Source organism: Salvelinus alpinus, chromosome 36 (assembly GCF_045679555.1).
Source record: "Salvelinus alpinus chromosome 36, SLU_Salpinus.1, whole genome shotgun sequence".
Classification (NCBI taxonomy): domain Eukaryota; kingdom Metazoa; phylum Chordata; class Actinopteri; order Salmoniformes; family Salmonidae; genus Salvelinus; species Salvelinus alpinus.
Window position 1 is genome coordinate 18,477,596 of NC_092121.1, and position 23,844 is coordinate 18,501,439.

The 23,844-nt window shown below is 42.8% G+C and overlaps 2 protein-coding genes across 3 annotated transcripts in view; one reads left to right on the forward strand and one right to left on the reverse strand.

Moving 5' to 3' along the window:
- Window positions 1-20,656, forward strand: part of LOC139564762 (growth arrest-specific protein 7-like) — a 36,498-nt gene extending 15,842 nt beyond the window's left edge. The window contains exons 4-14 of the mRNA XM_071384554.1: window positions 1,055-1,143; window positions 4,239-4,301; window positions 9,622-9,720; window positions 10,364-10,479; window positions 11,648-11,722; window positions 11,851-11,929; window positions 12,684-12,812; window positions 13,419-13,542; window positions 15,604-15,683; window positions 15,816-15,914; window positions 18,186-20,656. Coding sequence (XP_071240655.1) covers window positions 1,055-1,143; window positions 4,239-4,301; window positions 9,622-9,720; window positions 10,364-10,479; window positions 11,648-11,722; window positions 11,851-11,929; window positions 12,684-12,812; window positions 13,419-13,542; window positions 15,604-15,683; window positions 15,816-15,914; window positions 18,186-18,299 — 1,067 coding nt within the window. The 3' untranslated portion in view covers window positions 18,300-20,656. The remainder of the gene's footprint in view (window positions 1-1,054; window positions 1,144-4,238; window positions 4,302-9,621; window positions 9,721-10,363; window positions 10,480-11,647; window positions 11,723-11,850; window positions 11,930-12,683; window positions 12,813-13,418; window positions 13,543-15,603; window positions 15,684-15,815; window positions 15,915-18,185) is intronic.
- An 848-nt stretch (window positions 20,657-21,504) lies between these two features.
- LOC139564763 (recoverin-like) lies at window positions 21,505-23,844 on the reverse strand. Of its 2 annotated transcripts, none has more exons than XM_071384555.1 (4): window positions 23,754-23,844; window positions 23,301-23,695; window positions 22,831-22,942; window positions 21,505-22,678 (listed from the first exon to the last, which is right to left on the reverse strand). In XM_071384555.1, exons 2-4 carry the CDS (start codon window positions 23,679-23,681, stop codon window positions 22,560-22,562), a joined length of 612 nt encoding a protein of 203 aa, XP_071240656.1. In that variant the 5' UTR covers window positions 23,682-23,695; window positions 23,754-23,844; the 3' UTR covers window positions 21,505-22,559. The 2 variants fall into 2 exon arrangements, with proteins under 2 accessions (XP_071240656.1, XP_071240657.1); XM_071384556.1 differs by having other exon boundaries at window positions 23,301-23,682; window positions 23,754-23,833.

Consider the following 23,844-nt stretch of genomic DNA (forward strand, 5'->3'; position numbering starts at 1 on the left):
AGTCAGATAGAGTTCGTTCAGGGCCATCGATGTGTCTGCTTGGGGGGGAATATATACGGCTGTGATTATGACCGAAGTGAATTCCCTTGGTAGATAATGCGGTCTACATTTGATTGTGAGGAGTTCTAGATCAGGTGAACAGAATGACTTTAGTTCCTGAGTGTTGTTATGATGGTCACACCACGTCTCGTTAATCATGAGGCATACCCCCCCGCCCCTCTTCTTACCAGAAAGATGTATGTTTCTGTCTGCGCGATGCGTGAAGAAACCAGCTGGCTGCACCGACTCCGTTAGCGTCTTTTCAGTTAGCCATGTTTCCGTGAAGCAGAGCACGTTGCAATCCCTGATGTCTCTCTCGAATGTTACCCGTGCTCGGATTTCATCGAACTTATTCTCAAGAGACTGGACATTGGCGAGTAGTATGCTAGAGAGTGGAGCGCGATGTGCTCGTCTCCGAAGCCTGACCAGGAGACCGCTACGTTTGCCCCTTTTTCGGTGTCGTGTAGCTTCGCCGGCTGGGATCAGGTCCATTGTATTGGGTGGAAGGCAAGACACTGGATCCGTTTCGGGAAAGTCATATTCCTGGTAGGAAGGGTGGTTAGTTGACGTTAATCGTATATTCAGTAGTTCCTCCCGGCTGTATGTAATGAAACTTAAGATCACCCGGGGTACCAATGTAAGAAATAACACATAGAAAAACAAAATACTGCATATTTTCCAAGGAACGCGAAGCGAGGCAGCCATCCTGTTCGGCGCCGGAAGTCCGGAAGATATAAGGGAGTGCAAACTGCTTCCTGTCTGGATGATGAATGGGGATGTATTATTCCCTACTGTTAGGATGCAAACGACTCCATAACATTAAGATGTCACTTTAAGACATAAGCACAACCTGACCTTTTCACTATAATGGATTGATACCCAGTCCATTATAGTGGATTGATACATGAAGGAGTTGTATGTTCCCCCATCTGTTTATCGTTCTGAACTGATTCAGTAATGAGCGGGTTTAATCTGTCAATCATCTCAATGATATTTCTGATCTTTTCCCCTGTAGTCAATGGAACACCTTACACCACAGGAAGTGCTATGCATCCCACGGACCCCCCTGGCGTGCCCCTACGGAGAGCCACTATGGACAAACAGGTGAGACTTTCAACTCAGCACTGCAGTCTGCAATACCCTTTTTAAAAGGGACTTCACCCGATACACCTATATTTTGTCCAACCCGTTAAGTCTATTACGGTTGGAACATTGCAATCAGCTCAACGTATTGATCGGAGTGAAATTGTTGTCTGATATTGAATTCACATCAACATTAAGCAGCTCAAACTCAGTAATGGTTCCTGTAACACCTATAACATGTTGCAGGCAAACTAATATTTTTTTTAACTATTTTAATGCAATAATTCACTGTTTATTCTTGATATGGTATGCTTGAAATCCATCGCACGCATCAAACATTCTTCAGGACAAAAATTGTCCTCTATGGTCCTCCCCAGTCCTGCTTTGAGCAGCTATGAACCTGGGCCAAGAAGTGGCCAACCCACGTGACTAATTACTCACCGTTAGTGAGTACCCCGTCATCAGCTAACGGGAGAATAGATGGACAGATTTGGGCCATATGGGCAGCTGAGATTTGGACCACGCCGCAGGGTTTGTTGTCAGCTTTTGAAAGGACACCAGCAAGAGAATCTTTATAGCTCAAACTGGGAGAACTGGGCGTCCTGGGTTTCTGGGATAGTCCGCTGGCTGGATCGCCACGCTCCGAGCAGCCCGGACACATCGGTAGGTGCTGGTCAACGGCGCCATGTTTCGGAGGAGGAAGGTGAGAGTGCGTCGATGCAAAGCATGAAGCTTTCACTGGGTTACTACAGCTGGCTGTGTTGTTGTGTGGGCCTCTGCAGGGGGGTGTTGTAATAAGCAGGGGTGGAGAGAAGGGCACAGTGGGGGGGTGTCCTTGGGGCGATCACGTGTACGTACGGTGGCAGCTCTGCTTTTCGCTGCAAACATGCTGCAGCCTCTGGTGGAACGCCATCATTAGAGAGAGAACGAGAAAGAGGGAGATAGTAGAAAGAGAGAGAGAGAGAGAGAGTAGAACGAGGGAGGGAGATAGTAGAAAGAGAGAGAGAGAGTAGAACGAGAGAGGGAGATAGTAGAAAGAGAGAGAGAGAGTAGAACGAGGGAGGGAGATAGTAGAAAGAGAGAGAGAGAGTAGAACGAGAGAGGGAGATAGTAGAAAGAGAGAGAGAGAGTAGAACGAGCGAGGGAGAGAAGGATAGTGAGAGAGAGAGAGAGCGAGAAAGAAAGGATAAGTGTGGCTGCAGCCTTGCCCACACAGATAACACCACCACACGCGCGTGGGTAAACACACACACACCCTTTGGCTCCCTCCGCACTCACATACGATGCACTCACACATGTGTACATCAATTCTTCCGCTCATCTACCCTCTGGACCCCCACCCCTGAAAAACATCCAAATATGCATCAGCCCTCCACAAACACACCTCCGCAAACACACCTCCACAAACACCCACACACTATTATCAGACATCCTGTACCCACACACTATTATCAGACATCCTGTACCCACACACTATTATCAGACATCCTGTACCCACACACTATTATCAGACATCCTGTACCCACACACTATTATCAGACATCCTGTACCCACACACTATTATCAGACATCCTGTACCCACACACTATTATCAGACATCCTGTACCCACACACTATTATCAGACATCCTGTACCCACACACTATTATCAGACATCCTGTACCCACACACAATTATCAGACATCCTGTACCCACACACTATTATCAGACATCCTGTACCCACACACTATTATCAGACATCCTGTACCCACACACTATTATCAGACATCCTGTACCCACACACTATTATCAGACATCCTGTACCCACACACTATTATCAGACATCCTGTACCCACACCGCTCTGAATTGTCTTTACGCTAACACACACCCACACTGTCAGACAGTATTGTATGCACATACACATCTCCCTAAACCACATAGTCTCACACACACACGCACACACGCCCGCACGCCCGCACGCACGCACGCGCGCACACACACACACACACACACACACACACACACACACACACACACACACACACACACACACACACACACACACACAGACACAGACACAGACACAGACACAGACACAGACACAGACACAGACACAGACACAGACACACACACACACACACACACACACACACACACACACACACACAGACAGACACAGACACAGACACAGACACAGACACAGACACACACACACACAGACAGACACAAACACAGACACAGACACACAGACACACACACACAGACCAAAGCTCTAAAGCTCATAGACACACATGTGGGGCCAGAGAGGCTGTTCATTGGTTGTGTTTTTCTCCCTCCTCCTCCTATTTTCCTCCAACTTGCCTCTTAATCATAATTAGCCTTCTAGTTATCATCACTAAGCCATTTCCCTCAGACCCTGCCCCCTCTCCTCCCTCCTTATCCTCTCCTCCCTCATTCAAAACCATCTCTCTCCCTCTCTCCCTCTCTCTCTCTCGCACACACTCCCTCTTTCTCTCTGTCTCTTTCTTTCAATCTCTCTGAAGAGGGAAGAGGGAGGCATGGTGATCGAATGTGTAAATAAATCCCCACCTCTCCTTCAGTCTTCCATCTCTCAACTGAATTCAAGGGGGCTTTATTGGCATAGGGAACATATGTTTACATTGCTAAAGCACTCTCTCTCGCTCTCTTCCGCTGGCTCCATCCATGTGTTGTCTCAGTAGTTTTCAGTATAGACAGTAGGGAGACACAGGGCTCCTCGCTGCATCCTCCCCCTGCCATCAACCTCTAGACTCGGGTGACAGCAGTTTAACCGGAGGCTAGCCTCGTCACGCTCCTAAGACTACGACCAACCGCCTCCACCCCCCTCCCCCCCCCCTCCACTCCACACCTCCCCCTCCATTCTCCCCAGCCCCCTACTCCCCCCCCCACCCCACCCTCGTGACGCGTCTCCACTCGACTCACCACGTCAGGCAGGCAGCAGGCTGTGAGAGCTAGCCTCAGTTGCAGGAGCAGGGTTTCCCCGTGAGTAGCAGAGAGAGGAGCAGGAGGAGAAGAGGTGTTGTGTGATGATGGAGGCGGCCAGCTTTGACACCGAGGAGAGCTTTGACGTTGACGATGCCTCCTGTCTCTCCCAACAGAACCCGGGGAACAATTCACCAGCCAAGAGGCAAAACAAGGAGATCAAGGAGACCAAGATAACAGTGAGTACCCTGAAGCTCCAAACCCAGAACCTCTCCATCTCACTACCCATCTCTCTCTGTGTCTCCCTCACTCTCTCTTTCTCTCTGTGTTGTTCTCACTCTCGATCTCTCTCTGTTTCTCTCTCTCTCTGTCTGTCTCTGTTGTTTCCTTTCTCTCTCAGAGCAGCAGCAGCCTCAGACTGTGTTTAGGATACAGATCCTGTGCACCATTACACCAGGGAGAAACAGCAGATGTGACAGAATGTTTATTTTTAGCTAGGATTATTCCCTTTTGAGATAATTGAACAGAAGAAAGAAGATAACAATGTTTTACTTGACAATAGGCTAGATTTTTGTGTATTTCATTCGACCATCTGCCAACGTTAAAATGTACTGCATCTACCCACTATGCTACAGTGTGTCCATGTAGCAGTGGAGTCTCTGTGTTTGGCTGCAGATCTCTGTTGAGTAATGTGGGAACCCACAGTGCAGGAACACTGCCACCACACCAAACAGCCTATTGGATAGAACATCAGTCTTAATCAGTGGGGTTTCCACAGGTCAACTGCTAATCTTTTTCTCATGGACTGTACTGTGTCTACTCCCTTCTATCAGTCTTGTGGATTTGGGACTGAGGCTTGCACAAGCTGCATTTACACACAGGAGATGCGTCCTCAAGCAATGAAGAGTTTCAGATTTCTCTCAGTTCACAGAAGCTGCCGCAGACTTTGAGTAAGAATAGGTATCCCATGCAGCAAAGTAATGTTTCATCATACTCTTTATATGTATGATGGGTTTTGATTTTCTTGAAAAGCACAAGACCTTCGTAGCTGACAGTTGACATCTCTGGGTATATTTAGAATATATTTCTCTCTGACAAATCCAGAATCTGACAAGCCCTCTGAGTCTTCTTCTCTAGAAGACATAGAAACATATTCTATGAGTGTAATGCTGCATCCCTCCCAACCCCAATAGACCCCACATAGCTGCAGGACAATGCAGTTCACCCAGGACTGCATTCACCAAAACACAACATCAACACTTCCACATTACAGCCATGATTACAATTATGTTCTACTCTCCATCAACAACAGCTAATGAAAACATTTACATCACACAAGCAGCTTGAATTCCTACTCCCACATATCCATAACTAGCATTCATTAAACTCATTATACTCAGAAATATAGAAACTCATTTCTAGCAAATTAGGGATTTGTGTGGACCACATGTAACCAGATTTATGTAAAACATCTCTCAGAGTGTTTAAGTTGTTCTGACACTGGACCTCGTGGTTATGTAACCTATAATGAGGAATGTAGGAGGAGATGGTGAGTGCTGGGCTGAGGGCTGACAGACAGTTCTGTGTGTGCCCAGTGTTGGTTCTGCTCGGTGGGCTCGCTGACCTGCTCCAGCCACGGGAGCTGTCAGTCTGCCTATTGTGAAGCCCCACCGACCTGCACAGAGAGATGCAGCAAGGACAGTTTCCATGGTTACAAAAGCAATAGCACGCTGATTAATGGTGCTGAAATGGAAAACACTGCCATGGGAAACACTGGAGCCATTCAGAAAACAAATTGAATTGATATTGTGGAAAAATAGAAAACAAATATTTTATTTTTATATGTAGATCTTTTTTTTACAGGTGAGCTTTGTTTTGACAGGGCTTGATTGATGGCATTGTTGACAAAGGATTGGGGTGCTGTTGTGCTGTTTTTAACCATGATGTCATGTCTTCTGTAGAAATATGAATGGATCAAGCACTAAATATCTCAGAAAAGGAGACCATTAGATTAGGCTACATTCATTCCATTATAATGCAGTTTTATACATTGCAGTGTAAAGAGAAATCGCATGAATGGGTAATTGGTCTGTGATAATTGATATTCATGGCTTTGTTTAGGGACTCATTCATTGCGTAGAAGAAGTGGTGTCGTGTAATGATGGAATAATGGGAGGTTGTAGTCGTTGATGCTGAGTATGGCGTTCATCATGATGTCAGTCCAGGAGGGTGTTTTACTGTTGTCCCATGATGCATGTTGCGTCACATGACCTGTCTTCCAGCTGTCATGAATAGATGAACGACTTTAATGTCCCCCACTGCAGCATGTCTCAGATCCCATATGGGATGGATCATGGCCCCTCCATTAGAGACAGTGGAGGCTGGTGAAGGGAGGATGGCTCATACTAATGACTGGAATGGAGTGAATGGAACAGTGTGTTTAATGTGTTTTAATCCATTTTAATGAGCCTATCCTCTCATTTAAAGTGACACCAGCCTCCGCTGATTTGAGACCAGTAGACCCGTAACTTTGTCTCCTCCATACCTTGTCTCCTCCATATTATAAGGCTGGTCCTGAGTGTGATGGAAGAAAGATGCACAGGGCTGAATCATCTGAATAGCCAGCCATGTTTTCCACCTCATTAAACATACTCAAGTGTTGTTTCACTTGTTGTTAAGAAGAAAGAGTAACAGCTTGTTAGGGTGTCATCTTGTGTCGTTTGGAAGACTCAGATGGGTTATTTTGATTATTATTATTAGAAAATGTTTTTACCAAAGCGGTCACACAATAATCACTCATTAAATTAATGAGTGAACACAGAGTTGGAGGAAGCCACAGCATTCTGAGAATAGTGGAGGATGTCTTGGAATCTTTTGTTATTATGGGGGATTGTGCCTTTACAGCAAAAGTAATTTGTCGCTTAGCAACAGTGGCTGAGTACCCTACAGTCTCAGTGTGTGTGTGTGTGTGTGTGTGTGTGTGTGTGTGTGTGTGTGTGTGTGTGTGTGTGTGTGTGTGTGTGTGTGTGTGTGTGTGTGTGTGTGTGTGTGTGTGTGTGTGTGTGTGTGTGTGTGTGTGTGTGTGTGTGTGTGTGTGTGTGTGTGTGTGTGTGTGTGTGTGTGTGTGTGTGCGCGCGCGTACGTGCCGGGGGAAAAGTTATTTTCTGATAGTCTAAGCTAAGGTGGCAAGAGATTTATGTGTTGACACCCTGTGTATGTCTTTAAGCATGGGTTATTTTCTGTGTTGTATGTCTTTAAGCATGGGTTATATTATGTGTTTTATGTCTTTAAGCACTGGTTATTTTCTCTGTTTTATGTTTTTAAACATTAGTTATTTTCTGTGTTTTATGTCTTTAAGCATGGGTTATTTTCTGTGTTTTATGTCTTTAAGCATGGGTTATTTTCTGTGTTTTATGTCTTTAAGCACTGGTTATTTTCTCTGTTTTATGTCTTTAAGCATGGGTTATATTCTGTGTTTTATGTCTTTAAGCATGGGTTATTTTCTGTGTTTTATGTCTTTAAGCATGGGTTATATTCTGTGTTTTATGTCTTTAAGCATGGGTTATATTCTGTGTTTTATGTCTTTAAGCATGGGTTATTTTCCCTGCTGTTAGTGATATTTCGCAGAGCTAAACCATTCCAATGTGTGAGGTCCAGCTCACAATTTTTAAACATCCGGGCAATAAATGAACCTTTCTACATTTGCCTCAGCATTTAGGGTAGAAATAACTGTATAATGAATGCAGATAGAAGACAGACTGTCCCTCTGGTTGATTAGGCAAAATGACACTTGTCAACACTGTCTGCTGTTGGGGGTAAGTGTAATTAGTCTGTTCTAAACTACAGGAATGACCATACATCATGTGAATCATTCATAAGCTATGACCCTGCCTGCCTCTCTTAGAATCTCCATTACACTGTCAGGCTGAACCATAACACCCTTGATTTGCTGACTGTCCAAAAACATCAACTACTATAAACCACACAGAGTGCCAACAGTGCCATACATTTCTCCCTGATTTTCACAGAGGTAATGAATATGAATCTCTGAGTACTAACAGTGTAGCACCCCACTAAGAGCCCATAAAAGAGTAGTGAGCTATAGAGACAGCCATGCTGCAGATAAATGGGCTCATTTTCTGGAGGATGTGAGCAGGAGATAAACAACAGCAGTGATAGATGGCAGGTCAATGTGATGGTAAATCTGGTGTCCGTGACAATCAGTCTGATCTCTCAGGCAGAAAATGAACAAAGTGTCTGGGCTCCACCAACTATGTAAATCCTGTTGTGTAGCGGTAGAAAGAGTCTACGACACTTCAATGTGTGTTTCTACTACTGTATCTCATGTGGTGTGTGGAAGCATGCATATTATGCAGACTTATAGGTGTGTGTGTGTGTGTGTGTGTGTGTGTGTGTGTGTGTGTGTGTGTGTGTGTGTGTGTGTGTGTGTGTGTGTGTGTGTGTGTGTGTGTGTGTGTGTGTGTGTGTGTGTGTGTGTGTGTGTGTGTGTGTGTGTGTGTGTGTGTGTGTGTGTGTGTGTGTGTGTGTGTGTGTGTGTGTGTGTGTGTGTGTGTGTGTGTGTGTGTGTGTGTGGAACTTCTCTAAATCTCTCCCTAATTCTAAATAGTTTCAACTCCCAATATGCTCAATGATTTGCAACACAAAGCCTCAAACAATGTCATAGTTACATAAGCAAATATGGTAATCAGCTAGTAGAAATGTGCCCAGTGTGTTTTTTCCTTGTCGTGTGCTTTAGCCAAGCAGTGAACATGTAATACATATTTGTGCATCTGAGATTCAGCATGTCTGGATGTCCATGTAGTCTGCTGGGATGTCATTGGCAGTATGGCATAGATAGAGGACATGTTGTTGTGCCAGCAGGGAGAGGTTACAGATGGTGAACATTACATAATTGCAGTCCTCTAAGGGTAATTGAAGATGCTGTGGACCAGAGTGTGTATTCAGTCTGAGTGCTGGGTGTGTTTAGTTGTGACTCCGCTCTACAGTGGTTTGGGTTGTTGTTGGTTGTTTCCTCTGTATCAATGATTGTAGGTCTTTCTCTAGGTTATGATGTTGTTTTAGTTTATCACAAATAAGTGTAAGGATCGTAAGGCCAGGACTGGACGGTTTGTGCTCTCTCTTTCTCCCCCCCTCACTTTTGTCTCCCTCTTTCTCTGTCCCTCTCCCCTCCATCTGTCCCCCTCCATTTCTCCCCTCCCTCTCCACCTCCGAGGGTTCTCTGGGTCACCATCTTGATGACCAACACCCCCTGAGAGTATTTACTCATTCCTGACCTTTACTCCCGTCCTCATGACAGACACAAACCGAGCCTCCACGTCTCCAAATGAGAAGCTTCTATGCACATCTCCCACAAATGACACCTTTGATGTCTGCTCTAACCATAGCGTTTCTCCCACATTCATTCCTGAGAGTTGAAGGCAATTAGTCTCTTATCCTCCTCCTCCTCCTTTCCTTCTTCCTCTCCCTCTGATGTCTCACAGAAACCTCTCACTTGTCTCTCACTCTCTTGAATTTGTCTCACTATTTTTTTGCATTCAGATCAACTGCGTCACCTTCCCGCTGCCCAGTGTGACGCCAGATCAGCCAGAGCAGCAGCTACTGAAGCCCAATGAGTGGAGCTACTGTGACTACTTCTGGGTAAGATAGCGCCTGACATCTCTAAACCACTATCCAGCTCATAGAATAAGATCCCTACGTCCTATGTTTATAGGAATCTCAGCCCTGTTACATATGACTTTGAATCCAATAGGGTAGATTTTGTATGTCATATTAACGCCAACTCATGTGTCTACAAACGTGATTGTAACAGAAGCCTCTTTTCACTGAACTGTGATTTGGTTGGTTGTTCTTGTTCCACTGAGTCATGTTCTCAGTGGCTGTCTGTATTTCTGTGGCATAATGTGCTCCACTCAGCCAAAGCTCAAGCCCATTGTGTGAAAGGAATCTGTCACCTGGTTCACGTGGGGCTACCACATCACTGCCTGTCGTATCCACATCCTGTTACACATAGTGGGATGTACTGCTCCTTGTTCAACCCTTAGACACACACACACACACTCATAACTCACACGCAAATGACGAACACACCCACGTGCACATGCACTCCTTGACACATACATTTGTAGTTCTCTGACTCATACACTCATCCACACACACACACTCCCCAACACCCCTCACCACTCACACACACTCAATGTAAACAATGTCATTTTCTCCATGAAATGAAGTATGTGGCTGTATTGGTCTGCGTGTGTGATTGATGCTCCATCCTCTCCCTCAGACTGACAAGAAGGACCCCCAGGGGACCCCCTCTGTGGGCGGCTTTGAGGTGCTGCTGCAGAAACAGCTCAAGGGCAAACAGATGCAGAAAGAGATGGCTGAGTTCGTCCGGGAGAGGTAACACAACATAGTCAGCTTGGAAGGGGTCAGTGGTACTGTGTATTTTGTGTGTTGGGAAATGTTATTGATTCTCTTTATCGTATATTTTTTGATCGTAATCTTATTTGGACTGTTTGTCGTGTCTTATCAGGGTGAAACAGGGTTCTCTTGTCATTATCATTATGTTATTGCAGAGCATGGGTTATTTTGTCCTTGACAACCTGGCTCCACTCTATAGTATCTATTCATATATTTACATTGTATTTATTTAGCAGACACTCTTCTCCAGAGCGACTTGCAGGAGCAATTAGGGTTAAGTGCCTTGCTCAAGGGCACATCGACAGATTTTTCACCTAGTCGACTTGGGGACTGGCCCAACACTCTTGACCGCCAGGCTAGCTGCCACCCCAGGTATATCATCCCCATGCACTTTTGAATTCAGATAAATGTGTTGTACCGTACTAGGTTTATAACGTTAAGTTGTAGACGTTCATAAAGTGGACATCCTAAACATATGCTTTCATAGGCTTCAGCATAGCAAGAGGCCCCATTTTGCGACCACAACAAATGTTCCCATTGACTCAATAGACTTGAGAATTAAGTGGACTTTCACTTTTTCCCCTGACTGTATTCACACAATTCATTTAAAGGCCCCATTCCCCAACAGAAAAAGGCCCCATTCCTCAATAGACCTTTCTTCATTGGTTCAGTGAGACAGCTGACCTGATGTCAGATTCTGGCCATATCCATTTCTTTGGAATGGCCTTCGTGACCTCCCGTAGAGGACAGGTTTACTCAGATGTGTATGGTTAATGGGTATTTGTGGGATAATTGAATGTCACAGAAATATGTCTGGCCTTTCTGAGTCGCCCTCAGGGTGGCCATGAGTAAACAGCCTCACATCATTCCTATCTCTGGCCTTTCCACAGGAAAGTGCATTAACTTATATCCAGGCTGTTGTTACAGGATATTGTTTGATATCTTCTCAGCACAGAACAATACGCTTTGAACATCATAGTGGCCACAGTGCTGTATGTCTTTGGGTGTCGGTGATATACTGGTGGACAGTGTCTCCATGCCCCAATGCTCCTCTGAAAGTCTGTCAGCTTTAAAAAAAATTCTCCTCTATTGGTCTTCCCTGGAGTCCCATACTTTAGAGCCCCATGGCTGTCTTTGTCTGTCGCAGGATAAAGATTGAAGATGAATACTCTAAGAACCTCTCCAAGCTCTCCCAGAGCCCCTTGGCTGCTCAGGAGGAAGGGTGAGTGAGTTAACAGAATAGATTTGTATTCGTTCTATATTCTTCACCATATACCTGTTTGCTACTTGGGTGTTTACCCATCCATTCTATCCAGTTTGGTTGATGTCTCTTGTTTGATCCCATTCCAGAACCCTTGGGGAAGCTTGGGCCCAGCTGAAGAGGAGTTGTCATGACGAGGCTGAAGTCCACCTCAAGTTCTCCAACAAGGTAGCCTACTGTCTTGGTAGAATATACTGTGGATGTTATAGATTGCATGTACTGTAACAGACCAAGCAAATTCTAAAATCTCCATGTGAACTGACGGAAGTGGACAACATCCATGCTTCACTCATACCTTCAATAACATTATAAGATGTATTTTCTATGAGCTATGGAGCCCTTAGAGAAGGCTTAGTTGGCAGTCAGTTTATTTATGTGTTCCTTTGGTCAATCCAAGGTCTCTATGACCACGTCCTGGGGTGTTTGTTTACCTCACTCTGGTCTGACATGGGCAAAGAAAAAAGAGGGGGAGGGGCTTACAGCAGCAATTACCAGTGAAGAAAAAAGTATACTGGGTCTTAAGAATGCTTCAAATAAAGCAGAGGTGGCCTTGAAGCTTTACATGGCCTCCATTGTCTGACTAATTAGTGGTGTCTTCTGATGAGCCCCAGGCTGCGGACATGCAGCACGCCATGATCCCCTCTCCTCTGAGCTCGGAGACACCACGTCTGATGGGATGGGGTTAGGTAACGTGTGGAAGAGTGAGAAATCCTCTTGAACGTATATAGTGGCCCAAGTGCACTTTTCATGACTATTTGTATCCATGCTTTATGCAGCTAGGTCACATATATCCTGTATAGGCCTACCAGGACTCTAAATCGGTGTATTTATATAGTAGTTAGATAGGCAGGTACAATGTAGTTGCAGTGTAGTTACACATGATTACATATCAAATATAACTGTAATAACTGTACCTCTTCAGCTCCAGTGTGAGGTGGAGAAGCCCCTGCTGACCTTCAGAGACAACTTCAAGAAGGAGTTGAAGAAGTACGATCACCACATCATAGACCTCAGGAAGCAGCTGGCCAGCCGCTATGCAGGCGTGGAGAAGGTATGGACCATTCTAAACCAAAGCATCCTATAACCCTTGTCCTACAATTCAGGTTTTCCCAGAGAAGCTTAAAATGATCCAAAATTATTGTCAGAAAAAGTGGTTTAGGGATGATCTGACTACACCACAGCATTATTCTGTTGGACTATTGAAACCATTCAACGTATTATAAGATGAACTGTTTTTTTGCTCAGGAAAAACCTGTTGCTTTTTGTTGCCTATTTTCTCCCCATGGTAATCATATAGACTAGATGAATCAATCGGTTGACTTCATACGATCATAACGTCCTGTTCGTTTTATTTTAGTTGGCGTCCATTAAACACAGGAGATTTTGTGGGTTTACGGTTGTGCCTGCCAAGTGCTGTGTTTACATTTCCAACAGTGTTACATCGTGACATTGGAGAATTGCCTCAACAGACGAGATGATGTGATGTGAAATAAGAATAGATTATGGGATGAGGCCGGGACTTGAGTGGGGAAATAGGTAGCCGACATGAAAGGGCTGCAATGACTGTGGTAATAGCTGTAGGTTCAGTAGATCTGAGGATTAGCATGAAATGACTCATATTGTTTCTGTATTCACACTGCTGCTTGGGTTGCTGTAGGCCCGTAAAGCCCTGGCAGACCGGCAGAAAGATCTGGAGGTGAAGACTCAGCAGCTGGACATCAAGCACATGAACAAACACGAGGAAGACATCAAGAAGGCCCGGCGGAAATCCACACAAGCAGGTCAGGGGTTAAACACACATTGCATCATATGTAGAGCAGCCGCACGTCACAGTTCCATGAACACCACCATAGCGGTGCCGATTCTACCCCCAAAGAGGAGAGAACATGCACCCAAAGCATGCTGCATTCTCAGGTGTGCTTTTTATTAACTTACCACAGTGTACTTCTGAAGGCGACAAATTGCCTCTCTCCTTTCAAATCTGATCCGTTCAATTCACCCATAGCTGTGTTTCTTGATAAATCAGCCCTGTATCGCTGAGCAGCGGCTTTTATGTTGCGTAAGCCCCTTTTGAGGCCACTCTTGCGTTGCACGCAAATTGCCTACCCTTGTGATGTTGTGCTGCCATTGTGTAAAGTTGTGGTGGTGTTTTCATCAGCAGCAAGAGGCATAGCCGACAGAGTGAGAACTTTGTTGAGGGAAGCACCCCCTGGCACAACACCAGAAAACATTGCAAAAGAGAGCCAGTAGTATTTCAACATGGAAATAAGTTTAATGATCTATTTTTGTGGTGGGATAATAAGTCGGCTAGGAGAGGACCATTACTCACAATCCCCAGGGCTAATCTTTTGGTCGCAGTGAACAAGGGTATCAATGGAGGACTTGTCCCATCCGGACCAGCCAGGCATCCCAAACAGTCAGATCTGGCAACATGGATCACATGGCCGGGCCTGTTGTGTAAATGGAGCAGAGACAGGGGTGCGGACAGTGCAGATATGTTTCACACGCTCAGGGTTCAGACTTGGGGTGGATTCCCAGACTGTGTTGCCTAAGAAGACTATGTTTTCCCCAGCAGGAGGCAGAGGGGGTGAGGTGGGGCTGTGCTGTGCTGTGCTGCAGTCAGATAGGGAATGTGGGGGCGTTCAGTCAGACATGGATGGGGTTTGAGAGCTCAGACAGGAGGCCGACAACACTTAAGCTCACTGCCAACAGCAGCCTATAGTAATGTAATGATACTAAGCAATTAGCTTAGTCAAAATATTGAGCAATGTCTCTTCATTTATACTTAAAACCATCTGTTATACTGCATGTATATTTTCCAGTGTTTTGTGTTGTACTGTGGATCTCAAAAACATTGCATTATCATGTGCTTAGGAGACAAACACGTCTTGCTTTGCATTTATATGTGAATGTGGAATCATAGTGAATATGCTTAATTCAGATAACATGAGGCTATGATCAGCCATGCAGTACAATGCCTGGCGCTCCCATTACTCTGTATTCCAGATAGTATGACGGTACAAATAGTTCTGGTGCCAAGATCGTGATTGCTTTTTCCGTACATATCTATGCACACACTTTAGAGGAAAAAGCCAGCATGAAAAAATACATAAATAAAAGCCGGCATCTTGTTCATTCTCTCTCCCACTCAGATCATTAGTCTCAGTTCACAGCTCTAATCAATAGATCCCGTTAGGCACGCTTTAGATGACGTCTGCCTTGTGTCTTTCACTTTTTACAGGGGCAAATGTCATTAAAAACCCTGGCCTCATTTCCATATAGATTGAGATGTGCTATTACTGGAGAGGCCGGGTTGTAAAATAACTTCCTCTGTAGTTTTGTTTTAGGTTGTTTCTTACACCCTTTCTACAGTAGGCCTTTGTAATATATGTCTAATAGATTGAACTGAAACGTAGAAGAACGTTTCTAGGTCACATTTGCTTTGCACTTTTCTTCAACCCTATTGAACCAAGCTTTTATAGACTTAGCATCGGAGCTTAGCATCGGAGGTTAGCATCGGAGGTTAGCATCGGAGGTTAGCATCGGAGGTTAGCCTCTGCATTGCGTTGCATCGATAGAGATGTCACACACTGCAACAGGCATGGTTACTGAGTGCCCTTTGCTGGAGACATAGGGACTGAGTTCATGCACACCTTTCCTCATGCATAAGTTAATTTAGGGCCTATATTTAATGTAGTAAATACTTCAAGCCGGTAGTCCTTCATCTTTAACTACCTCTATTTAACTGCACAGGTATACCAGCAACTTAATGTTGATTTGTTGAGTATTACCTCCTTGTCAAATGCACTGTGTTGAATGACCACTGAATCTGTTCTCTACAGGTGATGACCTCATGCACAATGTGGACCTGTACAACCGGGCCCAGTCCAAGTGGTTTGAGGAGATGGTCACCACAAGCCTGGTAATACAATTGAACTAACTCTTCATAGTCTCATTGATGATAACAAACAATAAAAGCTGATCATGTTCATCATTATCTTTGTTTTGACAGTGAGGTTGATTCCTTGTCTATGTATTTCCCTCTGTTCTTCAGGAGCTGGAGAGACTTGAGGTTGAGAGGGTGGAGATGATACGACAACATTTACGCCAGTACACAACGCTGCGACATGAAACTGACATGTTCAACCAAAGTGTGAGCCATGTGTCCATTTCACTTACAGTACAAGTGGCGGTTCCCTTGAGTCAGCCTGACAGAACATGTGGCTGTTTGCTGGAGTCAGACAACCAATCTGTCAGTCATGACAACCTGGACTCAAGGGTAGAATATGGTCACCGTAACAGACCTAGACGTAACATAGTAAAAGTACATCTGGGGCACCCCAATTAGCATGATATGTTACGTTTCATATGGTATGTGTTAATTTGTAGATGTCCATCATCCATTTCGTATGATATGTTACGAATTACAATTCGTATAATATGTGATGAATTGCAATTTGTACAATATGTTACAAATTTGCCAAACGTATGATATGTTAAGAATTATGAATTATAATGTTAGCTAGGTGGCTAAGGCTAGGGGTTAGGGGTTAAAGTTGGGTTAAGGTTAGTTTTAGGAGTTAGTTTAAGGGTTAGATTAGGGTTAGGGGAAGGTTTAGCTAACATGCTAAGTCAGGGGTCTCCAACCTTTTCTGACATGAGAGCTACTTCTAAAAAATGAAACGTCACGAGCTACTCATTTTTTTCTAGCTTTAAAATAGTCACATTCTTCTCTTCTCCTCTCCCCTCAAATCTAAGGGGGGGGCTCTATAAAATCCAATTTTTTTAAATATTTTCTCAAATTATGTTTTTTCAGTTTTATTTTTCCTGTTTTAAGATTGTTGTTGTTTTTCACTTTCAAAATGACACGTGTTCATAGAGAAACGACGAAATTGGATGTTCTGAGTCACATTTAGATTTTTGAGTATAATTCCCCTTTAATTGTGCATCTGGCCCTTTAACTGTGCATTTAGAGAGTGAGCAATGTGCCATCTAATGTACCGGTCTAGCAATGGTTCTGTACTACTGATGCTTATTTAATGGTAAAGTTTGCAAATAATAGATACAAATGATATACTTACTCATGATATACAGTACTTCTGCCAGGTAAGAAATTAATTGGCAGATATCGTGTTAGGTTTGGCTTTTTTTGCGAATAGTGGCTAACCAATGGTGGGATAATGGCAATGTTGCGTTGATTAGATTGTAGCTGGGAGCTTGCGGTCTCTGATACTTGTGAGATTTGTTTTTGTTCGTTTGCGGTGGAACGTGAAAAATGCATGTACTTTCAGAATTTTTGGCGAGCTACTCATAGGTGGGCTGCGAGATCGATCTGTTGGAGACCCCTGTGCTAAGTAGTTGCAAAGTATCTAAAAAGTAGTAAGTAGTTGCAAAGTTGCTAATGAGCTAAAATGCTAATGTTGTCTGTGATGAGATTCGAGTACGCAAACTTTGGATTGCTAGACGTTCGCGTTATACCCGTAACCTTCTATCTTATGTAACCATGCCAAACGTAACATATCATACTAATTTGAGTGTCCCGTATTTACACTTACTATATTACGTCTAGTATGTAAGACCAGACTGGCCATGGTCAGCCTAGTTAATTGATGAGCAGTTTGAACTGTTATGTTAAAGAATGAAATATACAACATAGGTTGCACTTTATGTGATGATTACCTTCTGGAGAGCATAGCGCTACAGTAAAACAGAATGGTCATCAGTGAAATAGGGCATTTGGAGTGTGGTGTATGTTGATTTTTTAAAGCAGATCCTTTTAGCTAACAATTCTAGATCAAGTATCCCAATACAAAGGATTTGTGCAATGTACTCAGATCAACGTTTTGGTAAGCATGTTTGTTGTGAAAATGCTGGCCAAACAGTTAAAAGGATTTCACTGCCTCCAAACTCGATCACCATACCTCTGTCACCCCTTCACCAGCTGTTATCACCCCCTGCTGGCTGCTTCACTGGGCCATACTTGAACAGGCAGAATGAACCCAGATGCTCTCCTCATTTAGGAGGTGCAAACACCTGCAGATCTAACGAGACGTTTAAGGTCCTATACCAAGGGTAGTGCCACTTTGGGTGATGGTGAAGGCCAATTACAGGTGGCACACACTACTGATCAGCCTAATAAGGAGGTCCTTTAGAGGGCCACTATAACAAGCTCAGCTGATACCCGCTGGCACACTTCTTTGCCTCCAGTTGTATTAGCAAAAGGCAGCTTGATGTGTCTCTAGAAACAGTACGCTTAACCCTGTCCACTATGGATAGAAGTGTCTGTCTCTCCCCTCATTGTACTGTGTTCTGTATGAGCATCTATGAGTTCTCTAAGCATTTACATTGTCTATGAGATGTGTCAGTGTTGGCTTCATGTGTGATGAAGGTCCATATGAGCCTGTGTGTGTGTGTTGGTTGGCAGACGGTGGAGCCAGTGGATCAGCTGCTTCAGAGTGTGGACCCAGCCAAAGACCGAGAGCTGTGGGTGCAGGAGCACAAGACCGGGGAGCTCCGCCCTGTGGACATGGACATATAGTCAACTACACTGACGTACCTCAAGCAGCCAGAGGCAACACCTCCACCTCCATACTGTCAGAATCCCAGGCCTCTCACAGAACATTCCAACTACAGCTACAGGTGCAGGTGCATGTATGTTCAGGATAAGGTGAGGCCTGTACATTCTGTCTATGATGACATCAGAATAGCACAATGTTATCACAGTGATAACTGGAGAAAAGGTAGCATTCCCAATGCAGTGCTTTTGAACCGACAATGGAAAAACAAGAGACAGATCAATAGTCCAGATACCAGCATGTTACAGTAATACAATGTTTGATGGTTTTACTCTGTATAATGAATGCCACTAAACAAGCTTAAACAATCATTTGTTTTTTTATCTGTTGTAAAATTAGAAGTTTACACTATTAAGAAGGATACATTTTTATGTATTTGACGAATAGATTGGATGCATTGTAAAACCTTAGAATTTTGGCATATAAACTGAACAACTAATTATTAACATTTCACTTTATTTTAGATACTGGAATATGAAACATTATGTGATATCCTATATTAAATATGATATATTTTCATATTTACGCCCATTCATTTTACCTGTCAAGATATGCATGTTTTGGGAAAATATCTTACATTTACTGTATATGGTTAAGTGCATATTTGTGAAATATGATGACTGTCTTGGCACTGTAGTACAATGTATATGGGATGTGTTTACAGAAAGTATATACTCCAAGTTACTGCACTCAATGAACACGAGTGAATCAACTCATTAAGGTTTGTTATGAACATGAATTTATGTACATGAATTTATGTACAACAACCTCTCTCAAAGTTGAATAGGGTAAGATGTTTAGGATTGTGAAACAGCCTCATGTGGCAGATTGGAACATAGGCCTGAGTCTATTTTGGATCAGTGGTGAGACAATGATGACGACGATCCATGTTACAATGAACACCTTTTAGTGCCTCAAGGTTATAAACAGTACCTGGAATGTTCTTGATATATTCTATTCTGCATCGGTGTATATTTGTAGATACAAGCTAGATGTATTTTGCTGTTAACTGTTTAAGTGGCCTTGCACTTTCGGTCAACTAAATGTTTGTACCTTGTTGTTTGTCAATGAATTATAACAGGATAATAGTCAACAGATTCTAAAATCATTCATTTATTTTGCACGGGCACTTTGTGAGTCAACCATTGCTTAGAGCTGGGAATTGCTATGTTGCATTTATCCTAAACACACTTTGTGTATCCAAGAGGAGTGCTCAGTTGGACTCTCCAAGTCACATTTTAATGACTCGCAAAGATCATCAGAAAAAGTGCTCAGTTGGACTCTCCAAGTCACATTTTAATGACTCGCAAAGCTCATCAGAAAAAGTGCCCAGTTGGACTCTCCAAGTCACATTTTAATGACTCGCAAAGATCATCAGAAAAAGTGCTGAGTTGGACTCTCCAAGTCACATTTTAATGACTCGCAAAGATCATCAGAAAAAGTGCTCAGTTGGACTCTCCAAGTCACATTTTAATGACTCGCAAAGCTCATCAGAAAAAGTGCTCAGTTGGACTCTCCAAGTCACATTTTAATGACTCGCAAAGCTCATCAGAAAAAGTGCTCAGTTGGACTCTCCAAGTCACATTTTAATGACTCGCAAAGCTCATCAGAAAAAGTTGTCAGTGTTACTTGCACTGGAACCTGTACTCGTCCATACATTTCATACAGTATGCTATTAACAGATACTAGCATAGCCTTTAGCCAACATATCCACCTAAACAAGCGTACATGATATAAAATACTGCATGTTTGTGTGTCTGTCTGTCAGTCTGTATTTTGCCGTCTGTTAGTTATTCTGGAAGTGTAACAAAGCAGGGATTTATTGTGTTTATGGACCATCTCCTCAAACTATCATTCCTTTCATATTCTAATGTGGATAGTACATTCACTATGCCAAGACATGCATACAGAGAAAACATCTATTCACTATATACATGCCTTATTCACATTGTTTCTAGGTGAGAAAATATGAAAATACCACTGAAATGATTTGCATTATTCTATCCCAAACTAATACAGATTGAAATGTTGTACTTATTGTATAAGTTATCCTGCTACAGTATGTGTCAATGTTACATGTGTTATGGTAAAGTTCTTACATTAGAAGTTAATGTACTTAACTTCACCAGTCATTTTGTAGTAATGTTAATGTTGATTTAATTGCCTTTTGTTAACTGATTTCCATTTCTCATGTACATCAATTCAAATGTTTCCAATCTTTAAAGAAATGTCAAATCATTGGTGACCTTTGTCCAGACAATATACTGTAGAATGCTGTGTCTACAATAAATCGTTTCCTTGGAAATACGATTTGACAAGACTTAAAAGGGTTTTGTTTCATTATCATATACTGGCTTACATACAGTTTGGCTTACTTCAAGTTCTGGGACATGTTTAAATGAATTGGATTCATCCCAATAAGCAGATGAAATTCAGCCTTTTGCCTCCGGCTTTTACAGTCAATCCCCTCCCCTCTCACTGTCTGTGGATTGGCCAGGGAGATCCAGGGAGATAGGCCAGGTGGGGGAATATTGACATGAAACCCGACCATGCATCACTGGGAGCCAAATCAGGCTTTAGAGAGAGAACGAGTCAAGCCCTGTGTTTCTGACCTTACAGCTTGGACAATTACAGTGCCAAGATGACATATGATTGGAGTTAAAGCACATGTTCTGTAATTCATTATTTGACGTGTGTAATGTATGGAGCGGGCTGCTCCTCAGTCTAGATCATCTTTAATATTGCAGATTGTGGGTTCTATCAATGTAATTGTTTGCGTCATTTCCAATATATATTTTTTTCTAATTTATTATTTTCCCCTAACCTTCCTTAACTGGAGTAAACTAATGGACAACAGTACTTAGACTTATACTCCCTGCTTATACAATACATTTTACGGGCACAGTACATTATACCTTAGTTATCCCTCTTCCTTTAGTCCCACCCTTCAGCTACCCTTTAGTCCCTCCCATCTATCTCTAGTTTTGATTTCTACTTGCCATATCTTTTTCAACTGTGCTGTGGTGTTTCACAACAGTTCTGAACCTTTCTACTCTTATAGTTTGAGGCTGCTCTTCAATCTTATCTTATCAATTCATTTAGTTATATGTTTACTATTGGTCTTGTAAACAAAGGCAGTTATTGTATTTGATACTATAGTATGTCTCTTTAACAATATAAACCAGCATAGGGTGTTTTATATGATCAAATTCAGGATGATACCATTTCAAAACATAACAACTCTACACACTTAAATACACGCATATTGAAGGGAAATAAAAATGCAAACAAGAAAGAAATCTCATTTGTGAAAGCACATCTGTATTGCTCTTTTTAGAATGCATTGAATCTTTCAACAAAAATGTAATATTACATATCACGTTTACTCTTTTTCTCTACTTAAATCCCTTTAAAAACATAGCTACCTGAAGTGACCAATCTGCATGTTCACTCAAAGCAGTATATATATTTATGTTTTTAAATGTTTTTAGAACCCCTTTATATTGTCATTTTTCACAGCGTTTTTTATTATATAGTTTCCAGCAGTCTCTGACAGCATCAACAAAATGTCAACAATATTCAAGAAAAAGACTCATTTTCCTTTGTTCTACCAGTTGAATACTGTACATTGTATGAGGTTTCAGTCCTGCTAAGCACATTATCAGACACATTCTATAGATATGATTACCTTAATAAGAAACCTCTGGCAGGATGTTTCTAAACTGACCTTCACATACTAATAGGATTGATAGTAAGACAGGGAGTGTTAACTTCAGCCTAATTCCCTTCTTAAGGAGCTCCCCACTGGGCACAGATGTCAATTCTATGTTGGTCCGACGTAATTTCATTGAAATATCATGGAAACAACATTGATTCAACCAGTGTGTGCCCAGTGGGTCCTTTCCTGGTGGCTTTCTCTTTATTAAACTAATGAATGCAGGTGAACACAGCAGCAGGCAACAGAATCTTGGAAACCATTATTTCATTAGGAAATAGAAAAGAACACCCATAATTCTAGAGCGCGGAACAGTTATTTGAGTGTGAAGAAAAGTCCAGGTGGCTCATAGACAAACAGGTCATCCACCACAATGTGCGGTACTTCAATGTGTATGCCAATGTTGTCTAGCGCACAAAGAGCCCAGGTCTGGCAGGAGAGTTGGGTTTGTAAACAGTAAAGCTTTGAACAGTCTTATAGAATTCAAAAGAATGATTTTTTTGTAAAGCTATTGTTTCTTCTCCTTCAGTTTGTCCTTGATTTTCTGGGGCTCATCATACTGAATCAACCGTAGGATGTCCTTGTTGTCCATCACTCCTTGAATGAATTCCCTCTCTGCAATCTTGTCTGGAAAGGAAACATAGAAAATGTCATGACTGAATCAACATTATTATGGTTGTTTATTTAATGTGTCTAATTGTGCAAAACTCATAAGAAGTCACTCATGCCGGAAGTTCTCATCGTATCACATTTAGAAAATTCTTCACAATCAAAATTACCATCTTCTTTCTTTCCAAAAAAGTCCCAGACTTTGTCTGCTCTCTTATCAGGTGTGTTCTCATCTTCAGGCAGGTCCTTTTGGTCTTCCTCGGGGATCATGTTAAATATTGACTGTAAAGCAATCAAACAATAAGGAAAAACATGTCACTTTCAAATGTAGATTAAATACTGAATTCAGCACATGTACTATAATAGCACAGTTCATGAAATGCAGACTACATAAAGATTGTTCTCCCATCATATTTTTACGGGATGACTGAATACATAGAATATTAAACAATTCACCTAATCATTTCACAAATGTATGAAATAATATATGTTCTGCTTTTAATTTGATTCATCTTGTTGCACTTTTTGGTTGCAACTAAGATCTTTGTTTATGTCCATTTTGTATACTGGGTGGTTCAGTAATTACCACCACCACCACTGTCTCTTCACACTAGAGGCAGAGAAATAGTTTGTTTTGTACCTTAACAATCTCTTGGATCTCATTTTTGCTGATGGTTCCGTTTCCATCCACGTCGTAGAGGGCGAAGGCCCACTCTAGCTTCTGCAGGGTCTTGCCTCCGGAGGTAAGGTGCAGGGCCACAATGTACTCCTTAAAGTCCAGTTGACCATCTGCGTTGGTATCAAAGCTCCTAAAGACATGCCTTGCGTACTCAGTAGGGTCTGCATTAGGGAAGAAGCTGGCATAGATGCCCTCAAATTGCTCCTTGGTGATCCTGCCTGTGGGGCATTCCTTGAGGAAGGACTGGTACCAGACACACAGCTCGGCCTCGTTGTACTTAGTATTGGACTTCAGGTCCTCCAGAAGTTCCTTGGACAGTGCCCCACTCTTAGAATTCCCCATGCTGCAAAGAAACACTATGGTGAATGGATAATATTGTTATTTTTCTTGTTTTGCGTGTACTACGTCTCTCACCTGACTTGGAGGAACCCTCCTGTTGGCTTCTTCCTGACTTGGTCTGACTCTCCTTCTCACCCTGACCACTTCACAATGTGCTGAACAGGAT

What these genes read in the sequence shown, in the direction of transcription:
- LOC139564763 (XM_071384555.1), bottom strand. Translation starts at nt 23,681, where the DNA reads ATGGGGAATTCTAAGAGTGGGGCACTGTCCAAGGAACTTCTGGAGGAC. An exon ending in AGATCCAAGAGATTGTTAAG is followed by an intron (nt 22,943 to 23,300) that starts GTACAAAACAAA and finishes ATTGCTTTACAG; the next exon opens with TCAATATTTAACATGATCCC. An exon ending in TTTTGGAAAGAAAGAAGATG is followed by an intron (nt 22,679 to 22,830) that starts GTAATTTTGATT and finishes TTTCCTTTCCAG; the next exon opens with ACAAGATTGCAGAGAGGGAA.